Raw genomic sequence first — 19,931 nt, 5'->3', positions numbered from 1 at the left:
ACTGTACTGTAAAAAACTCCGAATCAAATTACTGTAAAAAATACTGGCACCTTGAAAGCAGCATCCATAAATTCTATTTTTGCTGTAAGAACCATAAAATCCGTTTTACCGCTGAATTTCATGTCGTAATTTTTAGAGTATTATGTATTTAATTACAGTAATTGAGTGATTTTACAGTAATACTGCGAAAAGTACGGTATATTAAATTTTCTTTTCCGTAAAGTTTTACGGTAAAAAGTAGCGAAATCCTGAGTGCCGGTACTTCTTACAGTAGTAGGAGCCGAAAATTTTTACTGTGTGGAGGCGTCTTCATTTCTCAAGAAATCAAAACAAAAAATATTACTAACTTTTGAATTTTTTCATTTTTATTTAGTTAATATTATGCTAGGTAATATCATTCAAAGTGTGTCAAATCAAATCATAATTTATTTTCTAAATGGTTTTGTATTTTAAAATACGTTATAAAAATATTTGAATTTTTTTTGAATATTATGATTTCATTATCCTTCGAAGCAAAATTACTCTAACTTACATTTTAACTTTTCTTTATATCCTTTAAGTTCTGTCTAAATATCCTAAATTATTCAAACAAAAGGATAGCAAGATTTCTAATATACTTAAAAAGAAATCATTCGTTACTAATAAAATTGCTTTTCAAGTGAGTACTTTATCAGTAAATATAAAATAGAACCAAATAATGCAGCATGATAATAAAAACTATTTTTGATGTATATAATTCAAAAGGCAAAATTGATTCTTAATTTTTAATCCTTTGAGTTTAATTTAACAATAATTCAAAACCTAGCAATTTTAAACATATGTATTTCATTTAAATGAATCAAAATCTAATCTGAGCCATTTATCTTTCAGATTGATTCATGTCTTTCGAAACGCAATCATAAAGCTCAGATGAATGAAGAAAAACATAAACACGTGTTTCAGGGTACAAAAGAGGAGAATGAATTTTTAACGAAATCGCCACTTAAATATTAAAAGGCAGATATCAATAATTAAGAAGTTGCTTTCAAATGCTGAGGGAACATATTTCGATGTTCCTTTAATGCTTTAGCATAGAAAAATGCCTGGGAAAACTATGAATTTTGCATTTCTCATTCTAAAAAAAGTTTTTGAATGAAATTCCGCTCCATGCTTAGTGAGAATTACGTTAAAGATTTAGATTATTAAGTGAAAATGCGTTTGAGTGTCATAAATGACGCCTTCTTGTACTTTGAAAAGGAAACATTTGTCTTTATTAAAATGGTAGTGGAAATGGCTTTATTCGATTACTTAAAGTTTATTATTTTTTTTATTTTTTTTTGCTTTAAACAAAAGTTTAACAAACTTTTAGTTATATTGAACTTAAAGCCAACTTAAGAATCGGTATATTTTTTAATTGAGGTAAAAAGTAATTCAATGAATTTCATATTCATTGCGTATTTACGTAAATAATATGAAACAAATATGGGTTATGTTTTATTATGATTATTGAGAAGAAGTGCTTATTAGCTTTAGATTTAGATGAACTGAAAATGCTTTTGAGTGGCATAAATGGCTCTTTCTTGTACTTTGAAAAGGAAAAATAAGTCTTTATTAAAAAGGGTATTGGAGTTGGCTTTATTCGATTACTTAAAATTTCTTTTATTTTTCTTTTTGCTTGAAATAAAAGTTTAACATAAATTTCACTATATTGAGCTTTAATCCAGCTTAAGGATCTATTTATTTTTTAATTGAGATAAGAAGCAGTTACAATGAATTACATATTCATTGCGTATTAACGCAATGAATATGAGACAAATATGGAATGTGCTTTATTGTTTAAGGAGATTATAGTGAAGAAGTGCTTTAGTTTTAGATTATTAACTGAAAATGGTTTTAAATGGCATAAATAGCAATTTCTTGTATTTTGAGAAGGAAGCATATGTCTTTATTAAGTTGATAATAGTTGACTTTATTCGATTACTTAAAATTTTTTTTATTTTTTGACTTAAACAGAAGTTTAACAAACTTTTAGTTATATTGAATTTTAAGTCAACTTAAGAATCTATATAATTTTTAATTGAGGTAAAAAACAATTACAATAAATTTCGTATTTATTCCATATTTATGCAAGGAATATGAAACAATTATGGGTTATGATTTATTGTTTTAGGGTGATGGTTATTAGCTTTAGATTTCGATGAAGATTGTTGTTGTTGTTGTTAATTTACGTCGTACTAGAGCTGCACAATGGGCTATTGGCGACGGTCTGGGAAATATCCCGGAGGATTATCCGAAGACATGCCATCACAATTTTGATCCTCTGCGGTGGGGATGGCACCCCGCTTCGGTAGCCCGACGACCTGCGCGAGAAGTCGAGCACTTTAGGGTAGCACAGTTTAACGAGGACCAATACCGCACACCCTCGGTCCCTACGCAGACCGATCCAAGTGGTCACCCACCCGCACACTGACCGTAGCCAGTGATGCTTGATTTCGGTGATCTGCTGGGAACCGTGTCTTAACGATCAGTCCACTGCGGGACATTTCGATGAAGAGAAAATTCTTTTAAGTGGCATAAATGGCTCCTTTTTGTATTTTGAGATGGAAGCATATGCTTTTATTATAATGGTAATAGAGGGAGTCGGTTGAATTCGATTACTTAAAATTATTTTGAATGTTTGTTTTAGCCAAAAGTTTAAGAAACTTTTAGCTATGTAGAGCTCTCAAGCCAACTTAAGAATCTAAATATTTTTTTAATTGATGTAAAATAAATTAAAATGCTTTTCATATTCATTGCGTATTTAAAAAATATGGATTGTTTTTTATAGTTTTATTAATAAAAAATGCTTTTTTGTTGCATTTTAAATAATTAATAAAATGTATATAATATATAAAAACATTGTATTGTTGCATGAATTGCAAAATTAAAATTTTAGTTAATATCTGAAGGGTAAAATATATAATTATCAAGTTGAACAAATTAATATTAAAAATAGTTTATTTATGTATCTAAAACTTACTCTAAAGTTTTTATATACTCACAATTTTATTAAATTTCCTCACCATAATTTTTTTCTAAGTAGCTATTATATTCACTTAGATAAACTGAATACAAATATATGGTACTCAAAGGGTAAACTTATTTTACCTCTGTAAATAAGCTCAAACGTGCGTTTTGCAAATTTTTGTGCCCATGCTTTAAGTAAGTGTTTTAGTAAATTGTCCCAAGTAAGCGTAAGCTTTTAGTAAAATTTGTTAAATAAAAACATCTCTAATGAGTTTTAATATAACCATGAACTAGCTACTTAATATCTACTATATGCATGCATTATATTTTATCAAATATGTTATATATATTAAGAAAAGATGCAGTTGCAAACAGCACAAAAAATGGAGGAAGAGTTGAAATCAATCTATCACTATCTTCTTAGAGTTATAAAAGACAATTTTACATCAAAATTTTAATAAATACGCTCGGTGTACTTATTTATAAAATCATTACGCATGATGTTACTAAAAATGCTAAAGAAAGCGATTGAACTATAAAGTTTGGTGCTAACTAATCACAATAAAAAAAAGATTAAATTTTTTTTCTAACATGTTTGTTTCTTTCTAAACGTATTTAAAGTCTTAAGCATAAATTTTAGAAACAAAATTGCATTTCGGTAAACCCAGTGTTATTTTATCAGCAAATAATTTTGAATAAAATGATTGCATTGGTTTTCCGTTTTAATTTTTAGATCTATTTTACTTATGATCTATTTTAGGTCTATTTTGCCATTATGTAATGAAGACTTTGATCGTTTAAATGTATTCTCAACAAATGATCGTGATACAAATGAGTTCAAAAGTAATAAAGCTATCCTGATTGTTTGGCCTACATGGTTTCAAATATTATTTTACGTTTCCTGTGCAGACTGCTTCGTTTACATAATAAATAAAGTAAACGATGCCAGTTTAAGTTTCGAAAAACTTACAAATCATAACTGATTTCTCTGCTTCAACGTTAAGGTGTAGTGAGCGAAATAGAAATATTTCTGCAGATTCAATGCATGTCAACTAATACCAATCCATGATCACTTTTTAAAAAAATATATTACGAGATTCTATATTCCGATTTCTATGCAAAAAAAGCAGTTAATAATAAATCTATAAATAAATCTGATGTTAAATAAGATAATGAATTTCAATATAAAAACCTTCAACAAACAAATTATACTGGTTGAATTCCTCTTAAATTATCAGTATTTTTTATTTAATTATCCTAATTATAATTAGAATTATCATAATTATAATTAGAATTATCATATTTATTTTTTAGAATTATCATAATTTAATTTTCAGTTCTAATTTAACATTTAATAAAATTGTTACTCTGGACAATACAATTGGCAAATTTTTTTTTGCATTGAATATAAGTAAAATTAATTTGACTTTTATTACGATTAAATGTTAAAAAAAATAATAACTATAAATAGTTCCAGTATGCAGTATTTCTTTACAACTGATATCAGTTTAACAAGAACCAACTTTATGGGGGAATAATAATTTCTTTCTAAATTTTTCACAATGAATTTTTGAAATTCAGAAAAATCACAGCATAAAAATAACAAAACAAACAGGATGAAATATAAAACGAAATGTTTAATGAGATATTGTCAAACAGAAACAGTATAAACTTTATAACAGTTTTACTTTCTAAAATTCATTTCTGCATAAATGATATTCAAAAGAATAAAAACTTAGACAAAATATCCAATCATGTTCCAGAAAAACGAACTTGCTATTTTGAATATAAAAACTAACATTTTGCCTCTTGGTTTCTAGCCAAGATAATTAATCGAAATTAATAAATAATAAATCCAAATATCCATAAACCAAGATAGATGTTATGCAACTAAATTGTTATAAGTCTAACCACTCGTGTATTGTTCCTATTTGTAACGCTCCCATAAAAATAGAAAAAAATAACACAGAATTGGAGGTCTTCGTGATAGTGTAAAAATTGATTTTTCAATGTATAAATCTCTTTTAGACAAATGTCCAATCATTTCAAAGCGCTTGGTACTGTTTGTAACGGAGTTCTTCCCAAGCACGGTATCCAAATCCATTAAAAAAACTGGAATGCTTTTTCCATTCCCAATTGTGATTATTAGCATAACCTCTTACTAGGTTATGCCCTGGAGGGCGGAATATCATATTCCATGATCCGCAAGTTCAGCATGATTATATTTATAAGCAAGAACTATCGCCAAATAATGTGAATGGTCAAGTCAATAATCAAAATCGAATCTCTCTCGTGAGAACAGCATTTAAGAGAAAAATAGTTAATATCCATATAATAAATAATGCAGCTTCTATAATTCTCGCATAATTTTTGATTGTTATTAAAATAGCTAGAAATGATATTGGTTTCCTATGAATAATTTTGTGAGTTATTCATATTCAAACTCGTGGAAAAACCTTATAAATTGAAATGATTAGAGAGAAACAGATTTGCATTTCATTCTATATTAAGTTCCGCCTCTTTTTTTCGATTGATAATTTACTCCTAATATCCATCAAACGAAGTGTTTAAGTGAACACGACAATTTTAAAGAACTATAATTTAAAAGAAAAAGGCCGTATCCGCTGTTATAACAAAATTAAGGAAATACTACACTGTAAAAAATTGCTGTGTAAAGCATTTAATTAGAGTGATTGAGTGATTTTACAGTAATTATTATTAAAAAATTTACTGTATATCAGTTTTTTTTGTTCCGTAAAAATGGATATTACGGTAAAAAGTACCAGCGTCCAGAATGTTGGTAGTTTTTACCGTAATTTCATTGGAGATTTTTTTTCACTGCACTTAAATATTTGCTATTTTTGCTTCATATGATTATTTCCTTCAGTTTTTTAAAATTAATTAATTTTTGCAAATCAATTCTTCTGAACTATGGAAGTACTTTGGTTGGTAAGTTTCTTTAGGATGCATAAAGAACAATAAATAGAACTGGGGGGTATATATTTTTGTAACAATATTAAAATTCAAACTCGAAGTTTTGGCTAAGGGTCTGATCAGTAGGGAAAGTTCTGTTTATTTATTTATTTTTTTAAGAGTCAATGAAATAGCTTATGTAAAATATTCAGATTACTCTTTTTCCTCTCTTCTGTCAATATAACAAACTTGATATAGAAACAAAGAAAGTAAATCTGATGCAACTGGTAAAGAGAAATTTAAGCAAACCTCCACACTTAGAAAAAAGTATGATCGAAGCTACCGAAATATGGTAAAACTTACCATGCTTCTGGTTATATGAGAACAACAAAAAAAAACTCGGTAATTTTTAACAATGCGCTTTGGAAATAATTTTGGTAAAATTAACACGAAAATATGTTTTTATAATAAATGATTAAAAACTGGTAAATATGATAAAATTCGGTATTTTATTCACGATGCAATAGAGCATGGCACGACAATCATTTATTCGATTAAATTAATTGTACTTTTAAGTGCTGTATTTTTTACTAGCTGTTTGGTTATAAGAACTATAATTTTGAAGACAGGAGCTTCCAGTTAATCGTAACCATGTGAACTGAAAAAATGATCAAATTAAAGGTTTAAATACCTCATACTTTTAGTTTTTTACCAGAATAATGGTATTTTATACCAAAATTTTTTCCCTATACATATATATATATATATTTTTTCAAAGATAAAATATATAAGACACAAGTTCTTCTCATTTTTATAAGGACTGTGGCTTTTTAGGAAGGAACTGATTAGATAAGAAAGAAAATAACTGACAAATATTAGTAATATGCTCGACTTCGTATGTCGAAAGAGTTTTGGAAGAACCTTTTGGTATTTGGAGTAAAATGGTATTTGGAGAATTTCACCGAAAAAAAACTTTCCAGACAGGCAATAAAAGACCACACAGTCTCAAAAATAGAACAGTGAACATGAAACTGAAGAAGACTCAAAATAGATGACTTTACATAATAGAATAAGATGCGAAGTTTCTGAGATTTGACCTAAAGAAGGATATTGCTTTAGATTAAGGAGATTGGAGACTCATCTTGGAGATTCAGCTGAACCATATTAAAAAGTTTTAGAAGAAGTAACTTGAAAATACCCACATGGTAAAAATATCTAACGAAGCAATTAAATTATAAGAGACAGTACTCAAACTATTATATTCATACATATTGATTTGGAAATTGACTTCTAATCTAATATTAGAAAGTACTACTTTTGTGGAAATAATCGTGCGAACTTGTGACGAGTTTATATCTTTTTGCTGTTAAATTTTCTAATTGTATTTTTTTAAATTTTTTTAATAATTTTATTTTATAANTATATATATACATGTAAAAATATTGCTCTTTGTACATTTTTTATAAGATATAATTATTTTTACAGGGCAACCTTTTCCCTGCATTTGATGATGGCTTAGTTGGGAGACCGGACAGCCTTACGATGGACATTGGGAAACATGGTCCGACAGGAGGTCCAAGTTTGCACATCAAACATGATATGATGTACGCTCATCATCCGGGTATGGGACCCGGTCATGCAGCAGCCAACACACGTCCCCATCACAGTCAAATGGTTCACTCCGGAATGGACGCTATGGACTTGCTAGACCCTATTTGTCCTTCTTCTCTCCCTCCGCTTTCCATGCCAACAGAAAGCAGTGCTGTTAGTTCTCATCCTCAACTTCATGGACCTATATATTCTCATGGCATGAATACCATGATGGCCACTCACCATCATCCACTAGCTCCACATCCTTCCATGGGTATGCACGACGCAGATACCGATCCCAGAGAGCTCGAAGCATTTGCTGAACGATTCAAACAGCGACGTATAAAACTAGGCGTCACACAAGCAGACGTAGGAAAAGCTCTCGCCAACCTCAAGCTTCCAGGGGTCGGTTCCCTTTCTCAGAGCACAATCTGTAGGTTCGAGTCTCTCACACTATCCCATAACAACATGGTTGCCCTAAAGCCTATCTTGCAAGCTTGGCTCGAGGCCGCTGAGGCACAAGCAAAAAACAAAAGGCGAGAGCCTGATGGTCCAAGTGTGTTGCCTAGTGGTGAAAAGAAGCGTAAGAGAACGTCCATAGCCGCTCCAGAAAAACGATCCCTTGAAGCATATTTTGCAGTACAACCAAGACCTTCAGGGGAAAAAATAGCCGCAATAGCGGAGAAACTGGACCTCAAGAAAAATGTTGTCAGAGTTTGGTTCTGCAATCAAAGACAAAAACAGAAACGAATGAAGTATTCCGCTCAGCAGCATTAGCAATGAATGGTACAATTAAGCCATAACAACAGCTTTTAGATCTGTGACAAAATCGCATCGATCGTGGTTTTTACCTAGACTTGTGCTTTTCAAAGAGGTTTAGGTGAGAAATGGAGTTGTTCAGTTTCACATTTTGTGCGTTATTCGCGAACTTCCACGTGGTTTTCACATGTTTTCATATATAATAATCAATTCTCACAGTTTGTGTCCAGGTAGATACATTATGTAAATTATAACCAAATTTAGACATACTTTAAAATTCTTTCTATATTTTTTTGGCATGTCTATATTGTTTATAATTCCTTTCGAAAAATTTTATGCCATCCACATCCGCTATGCTCTCTAATAAGGTTTCAACAATAAAGTAAATGTTAATAAAAGACATGCCGTAATTGGATAAAAAATTAATTGCTGTTTGAAGCTTTTATAATTCTAAATAACAAACAAAAATTAAGAAATCATGGTAGCATATAAGTAGTTGGCATTATACCTGTAATATAGCTAACATAAAATTTTCTATACAATTGTTTTTAAGATATTAAATATTTTTGTTGACCATAAACTATTTCATGAACGTCTGACAGTGCCCATGAAAGTCTTATATACGCTATGAATGTATGAAATCATATTGAAACACAATTTTTGTTATACTGTTTGTTAAGTGGTAAGATTGACATATGGTGCATAAAACAATGGATATCGACCTTAAATATATTTATGAAAAATCTAAGAGTTTGTCATTACTTTAAGGAAATAATATTTATGAGCATAAGAAAAGCAAAAAAGAAAAAATAATGTTAAAATTTCGTTTCCAAATGCAAAAATAATGCGCGATTATATTTTTAATATATATTTAAAACTATATATTATTTACTTTATTCCTCGTTGATTATGTTTCAAGTATTTAGCATCTAGTTTATTTAGGTCCATATCCATTACATTATTAAATAAAACATTTAAATTTTATTCTTAAAATGCTTTATATTTTGTTTCTTTTACTGAAAATCCATAACTCTGTGAGAAGAAAGTCTATATAACATATTGTAAATGTCGCGAACATTATATCATTTATGTACGTTCCATATTTGTTTGTTTATTGACATTTTTATGTACATAGGCTATGAACTGTAAATAATTAAGTCCAATATTAATAATATAATTACTACAATTTCAGTTTCGTGTCTTTTGTACACATTCTTTTAATTTTTTGCGCACACAGCTTTTTTTATTATGCATGTAATTTATTTATTTTTATTTTTCATATGACTTTATTTCATATATTTTTTAAAAATTTTAAACCAAATATAAGACATGGGAAACACAGACAATATTTAAGAATATATTAACTTGTATTGAGTAAAAGTTAACGCATTTTTAACACAATATGAAAACCTAATATGAAAAGTTATCAAACGTTTTAGTCCAAATTAATTTTTGAAGGAAAAAAAATGAGGCTGTTTCTAAAAACATAGGATTGAATTTATGTTGCAATAAATAATGCTTTAATCAACTTCAAGTTCCAATGGAAATAGTTAATGGCAGAAAGTTGTTTCATTACTATAAGTACTAATTTTATACTTGCTTAACACTTTAAATACTCTTAAAGTGCATTAAAAATCGAACTGTTTCGGTAGCAAAACAGTTGCATTACCCTGATTCTCTTAGTAGTTTGTCGCAACGTTTATGTGAACCCATGTTCTATATAACGTTTTTAAACATGTACATTTAAAATAAAAAGACTGAAAATGTCAGATTGAAAGAAAACTGTATATCGGAGAGAGAAATCAATTGCAGACTTGAGATCAGTGATACAAAAATATCTGAAATCGGGTTTTTTTCATTTTTTTTTCATAAAAAAAATCCTGCAATGAAAAAAAAAATTTTCTTAGTGTGATCTATATAAAATATTTCAGTAATATTCTAATTTCAAGAAGAATTTCGGAATTACTATTTTTTAAATAGAGATAAAAATGAAACCATATAGAAGAAATTTAAACAGTTATTCATATACAACTTTTAGCACAATAAAAAGATAAATATTTTTTAAGGAAAGTTATTTTTATTTTATTAATTTTCTTTTATTGAATTTTATTTTATTTTTAAAAGATAAATCTTACTTTAAGAAAAAAAATTTTTTTTAATAAAATCTATAATAAAATAATATTTATGAAATAAAAGCTGCATAAATAAAAGCATATAAAAAGTATATAAATGCAAAAAAAAAAAAGATTAATTTGAAGTTAAATTTATTTAAACACATGAGCTACATTAAAATTAAACTGAACTTTTCAAAAATAAAGATTTGTTACTTTACGGGTGTAAAATGTTAGTAGATGATTACTTATAGTAATAAATTAAGTTACAAAATAAAAATGCACCAATTTCTTGATATCGGGAAACATCTTCAATATAATAATATTCTGTTATTATTTCTCTTTCAGGGACATAAATATGGGATTTATTACTTTAGTAATTTGTTAAATATAAATAGTCAGTCACAAAATAATTGAGAAGAACCTTACCATATAAGAGAAATTTAAGGAACTAGTTTTACCAAACAGTTAATTAAAATAAAAATGTATGACTTGAATTCCAAAATTGCTTAATAAACTAATCCAAGAAAACAAGTGACTTAGTAACGAACTATGTGTGCTTTAGTTCAAGTATGAATTTTAACAAACTCGTGAGCTAATTTAAAATTTGACTACACTCTTCCCGCTAAAATGAAACTTAATTATGATATAGGTTTAGAAATGATTAAGTTAGTTGTAAAAAAGTCAGCACCTACATTAAAGGTTGCGCCTTAATTAGTCTTACGACAAATTCTTTAGTTTCAACATTAGATTTAATTTCATTCTAGAATGTGAAAAGAGTTAACGACCATTCTAAAAAATAACTTAATTTACAAATAGGATACACCAATTACTTTAAATTTTGAGTGATCGGCAAGATCATAATATTCAGTTAAGAATTTTCCCTTAGGAATATATGAATCTGATTAATTATTTTAATAATTATTTTAAAAGTTAGTTGAAAAGACATAGTCAATGCTTTGAATATTTGAATATTTAATAAACTTTATCAAAATCTGATTTTTTTTCTTACAAAAGATGACATCTAAAGAAAAATGTTGTTGTTTTTATAATCCTGTTAATTTACATCAGAAGCAAAAGCTTAAATTTAAGTAATTACAATTTTTTATAAAATGTGAGATAAAAAAAAACTTTATTAATAATTAACCTTAAATCACTAGATTTCCATTATTTCTTGTTAAAATTTGCTAAAATTTGATTTTTCATGTTTTTACTCCCTAGCAAAAAATTTGATTATAATTTTAACACATCGACTTCCATTATTTTCAAATTAGCTTCTCTTCCTTCTAATTTTTTTCCCTTTTTATCTAACCCAGCCTCCGCTCTCGACAGGATTATGATTTAATTATCAGTTCTTCACTCGCTAATTAGAATTCCAGCTACGTCAAAGAATCTCCGCGTTTGTAAGAAATACAATTTTTGACGACGGTACTATGATTAATACTTTTTTTCTAACCCTCAATAGGTATTTACTCGAGGAATACAATTAAAAAAAATAGCGACGGACGCTCTGAAAGCTGGCGAGAGCGTGGGTTCGTCTTCTATCGTCGTCTTTTTCCCCTCACAGCCTCAAGCAAGGTTTTGGAAGCTAATTAGGCGGAATTCCCAGGTAATCTCATCCTTACTCGATTACGAATCCAATAACGGGACACTTCCTAAATCAGTTGTTCCTTACCAGCGTAACGATCTGACTTCGAACACGCTACAGTTTTACTCCACCCCTATTGCCCTTCCTACCCCCCATCCCCCTCTCAGACGCGCACATGCTGCATTAACGGATGATATCTCTACATTATGTATTTAGTACAAGCCTTCTTCGTTAATTATGAATGCAGCGCTTGAATTATAAATGCGCCTTTTCACGGTGTTTCTAGTTTAAAGGTTTCTGCCTTTTGCTTGGTTTGTTTCTCCCTGACACTACCCCTCCTCCTACTCTGCCTTACCCTACGAATGGAGGAGCCGTGGCTAATTACGATCCTATGCTCGCGCGCTTGAGAGTAGAGGGAAAAGGAGGGTTTCAGGGACACGGTTGTAACCTCAGGATTCTCCATGCTAATCACTAGGCCAGGCCTACCTTCGAAAAGGCTCTTTTCGGCTTGGAATGCTAAGTAGGCGAAATCCCCTAAAGTTTAAGAAGGCTAAGGTGGAATGCTTTTCTCTTCTACAAATAGTTACTTGAGCAAAGAGAGAGATTATTCGATTCTGAAGCTAGCAACTTCTTGTGGTTCATTTCAGTCATAAAACAAATGCATATTAAGAGTCAGGAAAATGGTAATGAGAACTGAGGTTTGCTTACCTCATGTTTTAATTCTCTTTCTTCTAAAATTGCCATTTCTTCTAAAAAGCACACGAGCGGCGATTTTGTAAGGAGATTGAATCTTGAGGGATATGAGCTTCTGAATTCTCTATATTAAAACTCATGGATCTGATTAAATTAGTACAATTCACTGCAAATAAAATTTCCTGTTTTGTCATCTCATATCAGATTTTGATCCTGTGGCTTTCTTCAAAGTGATTTATTTTAATCTAAATAAATCAAAGTTTTATTTAAATGAGAAATTGAAATTTTGATTTAATATTTAGATTTTGCATTCAAATATGATCATGCATTCAAAAATGTTTCGAAATATCATAATAAAATTTAAATCTCATTTGCTTCACATGCAACTAGTTCATTTAGACATTCATTAAATTCGCCTTAAAATAATTTAAAGATATTTCTTTGACTTTTACATCTTAAAATTTATAAGAATTTTAAAGAACAGTTTTTTGAATTCGATATTTTATTTTTAATCATACTTCAAACTACGCACATTAACAAAGAGTTTTGGTAATTAAATAAATTTGAATTTAAACTGTTTATTTTTAAGTATTTAAAATGAAACAAGGATGACTCTTTAGTAGACTAAAAATTTTAATTGCTGAAAATCAGATATAAATTCAAGGAATTATGGCCCGGAGATAGTGAAATAGGCTGAAAATACAAATTTGCTTAAGAGTCATTAAAAACAAATCGGACAAATCAGGCAGTTTTAGTAAGTTGACACTTTTGATTTGCTTAAGTTTTATGAATGTCTATTCTTTGTGTAAAACTATTAGAGACTTATTTTTGCAAAAAAGAATTTTTCAAAAATTTGGGAAGAGTTAAAGCTGAAAATCATTTTTTTTTACTTTCTAAAAATCATTATGACAGTACCAAATCAAATTTTACCAGAAATTTTAACACAAAAAATGAATTTACAGAAAGTACCCCGAGTCCCATGAATGCAAATACACTTATGAAAATCAGTATTATTGTAATAAAGGAGTTTATAAAAATAAAAATCAAAGCTGTAAAGATTTGTTCTCTTTGAAAGTGATCATTAAAATAAAATCACAATCACAATGAAGTTATTAATTCAAAACTATTTAAATATACATATATATATATTATTGATGTGTAAATATACTCCCGTGCAATTGCAGAACTGTAAGATGAGCAATATTTAATGAAGTTTCAGAAAATGTGCTTTTGGTGTTTCTTTTAAAAATTTATCTATTTGCTGCATAATACGTTTTCAATATCAGATTTACAGAGTACAAATAGCTTTTATGCAGATTTTTAATTTACAAACTTTTTCCACTTTCTTCTTATTTATGTGAAAAATTTAGATAAATATTTTTTACGTCATATACATAAGGTCTGTCTCTAATTCGGAGGTGACAAGGTGGCTTCTAAACGTTAAAACTTGTCACCGCGTTTAACGTTTGTAATGTCATTAAAAAGTTCAATCGGTTTCATTTTTCTGGAGCTAGGATAAACTAGATCGTAACTTTGGGAGTTTTGAAAATATTTTTGATAGTAATTTGTTGCAGAAAATTTAAACCAATTGACGTTTCAAAATGCTAAAATTTTACCTGATTTTAAAAAGGAACAAATTGAACTTAATAATTTTAAAGAACTTAAGATAATTGCACTTATTTTATTATATTTTTAATTCAAAAAATTTACTCAATAGCTCATTCACAAATTCATTGAGAACTGATCATGGCACTGTTGCTTCCAACAGAATGACCCATTTTCTGCTACTTGTCTTTCAAACTTTTTTTTTACGTAAATTTTTTTAACAATTCAATTAGTGGTGAGTAATGTAAATATTATATATATATATATATTTAAGTTGAAAAAATGTAGAGAAAGCATGGAAGGAGATGTAACGATTTTTTTAAAGGAAAAAAAGGGTAAAGAAAATATATAAAAAATTTTTCTTAAAGTATTCAAAAAATAAGAAATAAATGGAAAAAAATTAAGGAAAAGATATAATCTCGTTACTAGCTCAGATGTTTATAACCGAAAAAAAGTGCTTTACGATATTGTATTAATGTAGCTAAAGCAAAATATATCAATACAATAGATTATACAATAGAATATCAAAACAGTTATCATACTATTGTATTTACATATTTTGCTTTGGCTATATTAATATAATATTAGAAATCACTTTTTTCGGTAATAATCATGTGGGCTGTTGACGAGATCATAATTTTTCTTCATTTTGCTGTTCGGTTTTTTTTTAAAGTTTTGAATACTTTTTAAATTTTAAATTTTTCTTTTTTTCCTTCAAAAACTCTTCACATCTTCTTCCATGTTTCNTTTATATATATATATATATATAAACAACAAATCCTTGAAATTGTACTTATTTGCAACATTGAAAAAAAGCAATGCGTCTTAATTTTTTTCTGATGAATTGTAATAGTAATTACAATTGCAATATAATACAATAATTACAATTGCAATATAAATACAATGTTGCGTTTCATTAGTTTTTTATTTTTTCTAAGCTTTATTGTGAAACATTAGTACTTTAAGACTTGAATGCAAAATAAGACAATTTGGGAATTGCAATATGCTGGGGTGGCTTCAGAACACTATAAAGCAGAACTTTTTTAATTTAATAAATCAAGAATAAGCCAGACCATGGTAATTAGGAATGAAGAATTTTTAAACGCAGCTGCAAGGCTACAATTAAAAAAAAGTCCTCCTATAAGGAATAGTAACATCTTAAAAGCTACTGTATGCAACGTGCCTAAAATTTGCACTGAAAGAAAAACGGAAGAGAGAAAAATCAATCTCATTTCCTTACTTATTAGTTGTTTTTTTATTTGAAATAGATAAATTTTTCAAAATTTAATTTTATGTATCTTAAATTTTTTCAAAATTAAGTTTATATTAACCAAAAAAAATACATTTTTGTTCCCTGAAATTTTATAGTAAAATTAGATATTACGGTAAAAGTTTCTGGCACCCTGAGTGCCGGTACTTTTTACAGCGTATGTGAAAAATCACATTTCTAAAAGAATACAATGTAATACATTTTTATGTTTTCATACTTACCTCTGAAATTCGCACATAACAAATAAACAACAATCCCTAGTAAAATCCTATAATTTTCTTATGAGAAACCTTAATAATATCATTAATTAAAATGTTATAGAAATAAAAAACGGGAATAAATCTAAATATGAAGAAAGGTCGAAATGCGTACTTAGAAATACCAGACAACAAACTGTACAGATCATTTATGAAGTCGCTCTTGCTGCCAAATTAGAGACGGACATATCGTTTCAACTAAAACACAAGACAATAAAATTATGACAAAAAAATAATTAAAATAATTTTTCTAAAGTAATATATTAAAAAGCAGACAAAAATTAAATCATTTGCATGAAGCATTTCATAAAAAATCCTGGAAATTAACTGCTGATATATATTAACTGTTTTAACTTTAAATTATCTTTGATTAAAAATATAAAAGCTATAATTCCAAAATATTAACTGCATTATCGTGTAAGTAAAAATTTTAATATTTTACCATTCTTCAAATTAAAATAATCTATGCATAAAGAATGTATGTAATAAATGAATGAAAATTATCTGTTTCTAAAACCACAATTTCGGTTATTTGAATTTGTCACTTTATTTATTTGTTAAAAAAGTATCGACTTTAGCATGTATGCTAGTATTTAATTACATCAATTGATGAATCAAATAAAAAAAAAGATTACTTAGATTGAATCAAATTAAAAAAAAAATTGTGCATTAAATTAAAGCAAAATGTATTGGCACTGTGAGTACAGCCTCCGTAAAATCTATTCTGTCACAAATCACATTTTTACCGTAAAATTTTACAAAATAGTTTTTACAATAATGTTTAGTTAATTGCAATAATTCAGTAATTTTGTAGTAGTTATTATTGCAAAAATTACAATATATCAGAATTTTTGTTCTGTAAAATTTCACAGTAACTTGATGCGGAATTATTTACAGTGTATATGAAAAATTCAATGATCAAAACAGCATAAAAACAGGAGTTGACAACTGAATTAAAATGGCAAACAAGTGTTTCTTTGGACTAAGAAAGCAATTAAGATCAAGCCTAATCAATCGAAAAACCAAAATTAAAATTTACAAGACTCTAATTCTACCTGTATTGCTCTATGCAAGTGAAACATGGGCACTAAATGCAGACACTAAGCGTACTCTTGCTGCTTTTGAAAGGAAAATCCATAGAAATATTTTTGCCCAGTACAGGAAAGAGGCTGTTGGCGAATCAGATATAACTTTGAATTATATAGACTCTATGGATAGCCACAGATGGTGCAGGTCATCCGAAGCAATAGATTAAGATGGCTTGGCCATATTTGGAGAGGTCCATAAAACAATGCAGTAAAATCCTTCTTGATCTCGGGCCAGAGGAAGACCTCCAACTAGATGGCTGGATGACACTACGTAAGATCTCAAAGTAATAAAGATTAACAGCTGGAAAAAAGTCGCCATGGATAGGAGGCGTTGGAGGCTACGCGTGGTTGAGGCAGTCAAGGCTGTAAGGGGCTGTCGCGCTGAAGAAGAAGAAGAAGTATATGAAAAATCGTATTTACAAAAGAATAACAATATTCATTTCTATTTTTATATTTATCACAGAAATTCATGCATAACAATAAAAAATAACAGCAGCTCATGATTTTTTGAAATCCTTATTGCAACCCTAGTAATATTTTAAAAAACTTTATTATTTTATTAATATTAGTAAGATTAATTATTAAAATGACATAGAAATAAAAAACATGACTAAATCAGAAATAAATAACAAGAATAAACCAAAGTATATAAATGCTCGCTTAGAAATAAGAGACAACTAACTATTTAGATAGTTTGCAAAGTCGCTCTACAGACTCAACTGAAAAGTAGTCAAAGTTAGAGACATCCCTGCTACCGAATTTGAGATGGACATATAGTTTTAACTAAATACAGAAGAATAAAATTATGACAAAAATAATTAAAACAATATTCAAAAGGTAAAAAGTAAAAGACAAAATTAAATTTTTTGTATGCAGAATTTTATAAAATGAATTGCAAATTAACTGCTGATATATACTAACTGTATTGTTTTAAATTATCTTTGATTCAAAATATAAGAGCTATAATTCCAAAATGTTAATTACATTATCATGTAAATAAAAATTGAAATATTTGTATGATTCTTCAGATTAGAATCATACAATAAAAAGAAATGTATGTAACAGTTGTATGAAAATTATCTCCTTCTAAAACTACAATTTCTATTATTTGAATTTGTCATTCGTTATGTTTTTAAAAAATAATATTGATTCTAGCATATATTTTTGAATTTAATTTTAAATTAATTTTTTATCAAGATTGAGTCAGAATGTTTAAATTAAGAAGTAATTTAACTAACACCATACGATGGTAATCTATTTTAAGTAAATATCAGTATACATAGTTTTTCATCAATAAGTTGTTAAATAATAATTAGATCATTTGAATTTGCAAGAATAAAAATACAAAAGATATGATTTAGTTATTGTAGGTTTTGGCTAAGTAAATCTCGTTTTTAAAATATGTTTTGTTCAAGTACCTTTTAAACTTTCAAATTTTGTCATCGAATTTTTTATTTCAATAAAATCAGCAGGTTTTTACAGCTTTAATTGGACATGAAAATAAGACCCATTACTTTAACGAAAATGGTATATGACGCATTACTTTACTGACGCATACTTTGCATAAATTATTACTTTATTAAATTATTACTTTATATAAATGTTGGAAGCAACTAACTGAAACTTGATACATGAAAAGCCACGAATTTTATTCTTTACCTGTAATTTTCTTCTGAAATAATTTTTTTATTTTACGAATGATGAAATGACTCTGGGAATGTAACTCTTAATTCCCAATGATACGCAGCTTCTTAAATTTGAAATCATTGGGGTTGGAGAAAAATATTCTTAAAATATCCTTCCAATAGAATAGAAAAAAATACTTCCAATAATATTTAAAAAATTATAAAGTTTAAAATGATTCTTAGTTTTAAACTTAAAATCTAGTAAATTTTAGATAATGAAGAAATTTTCAGATTGTTCGTATTTTTAAAACATTTTCAAAGTTAAAATTTTAAATTATTTATAAAAATAGAACTCAAAATTCAATAAATAGGTACAATAGAACACATTTAAATTAATAAAATGAACCAAAAATATTTATTAGTTACTCAATAGATAAGAAAACTCCGTTGATATAAATCTCCATATGGTAACATGGAGGAAATATAGAATCCCTTTCCTGCCGAAAAATATAGGATAAGTCTAGGAAAAATGGCGATAGAGGAGACATGGCCAAATCTGAATATCTTCGGTATTTATTAATAGATGGCAAGAAATGCAGTTTCGCAGGGAGCAGTTTAATCGCTTAACAATTTGGACAAAGCTTAGTTTTCTGTAACTATAAAATCCTTGTAAAATTTTAATATAAGTTTTATTTACGGTTCAAATATTTTCCGTGAATTAAGCATTTTGTTCCTTTTCAATGCGTTGTTTATATTTTTTTAATCTAGATTGACCTTTAAGGCATATATTAGTTCAATATTTGTTCCAGAGTTAAAAGTAAAGGAATAAAATGGTGGAGATTCGTTATAAATTTGGTGATCATCTCACCTTCAACTTTAGGAGAGATGGCCACTTTTCATAAATATATATAGATGTATCAGGTTTCTTAGTTCCTTTAAAAACTTTAGAAAAAATGTTAGCAAAACTGAGAAAATAAATTGTAATTTAGTAAATTTGTAAATAGTAAAAAGAATAGTGAAATTTAAGAAAAAAAATTCAATTTACAATGGTGGTGTTCGAACCTCTTTATCCTCTACCTTACCTACATCAGTAATGTGTTGACTGTGGTGTAGATAATACCAAATTTAGAAAAGATGATTAGACAAGAGGCGGAAGGTGCATGCAGTGGCTCCATGAAACATGTTCAAAATTAATAAACCATTGCAAAATATGTGGTAACATATTTTCGAAATTTGCGGATTAATTCTATACATAACATTTTATTTATTAGATTCTTCTTGTTCATTTTCCTTGATCAAATTTTTTTCAGCAAAATCAGCAATGAAAACAAAAAGCTTTAACATATAACCATTCAGCATTCATTTATTTATAAACAACAAATACGCATTCCGATTATCTAATGCTGAGAGCATTCATCTAACCTATAATACTGAGATATATGTTTCA

At 28.1% G+C, this 19,931-nt stretch overlaps 1 protein-coding gene across 4 annotated transcripts in view; it reads left to right on the top strand.

The window, feature by feature from the left end:
• Positions 1 to 9,433, top strand: part of LOC107456091 (abnormal chemosensory protein 6) — a 75,554-nt gene extending 66,121 nt beyond the window's left edge. For all 4 annotated transcript variants that reach the window (XM_043051136.2, XM_071187633.1, XM_071187635.1 and 1 more), the window contains one exon: positions 7,384 to 9,433. In XM_043051136.2, the coding sequence (XP_042907070.1) occupies positions 7,384 to 8,265 (882 nt within the window). In that variant the 3' untranslated portion in view covers positions 8,266 to 9,433. The remainder of the gene's footprint in view (positions 1 to 7,383) is intronic.
• Positions 9,434 to 19,931: the final 10,498 nt, after the last annotated feature.

This window comes from Parasteatoda tepidariorum, chromosome X1, assembly GCF_043381705.1.
Source record: "Parasteatoda tepidariorum isolate YZ-2023 chromosome X1, CAS_Ptep_4.0, whole genome shotgun sequence".
Classification (NCBI taxonomy): domain Eukaryota; kingdom Metazoa; phylum Arthropoda; class Arachnida; order Araneae; family Theridiidae; genus Parasteatoda; species Parasteatoda tepidariorum.
This window is presented reverse-complemented; position numbering and strand designations above follow the sequence as displayed.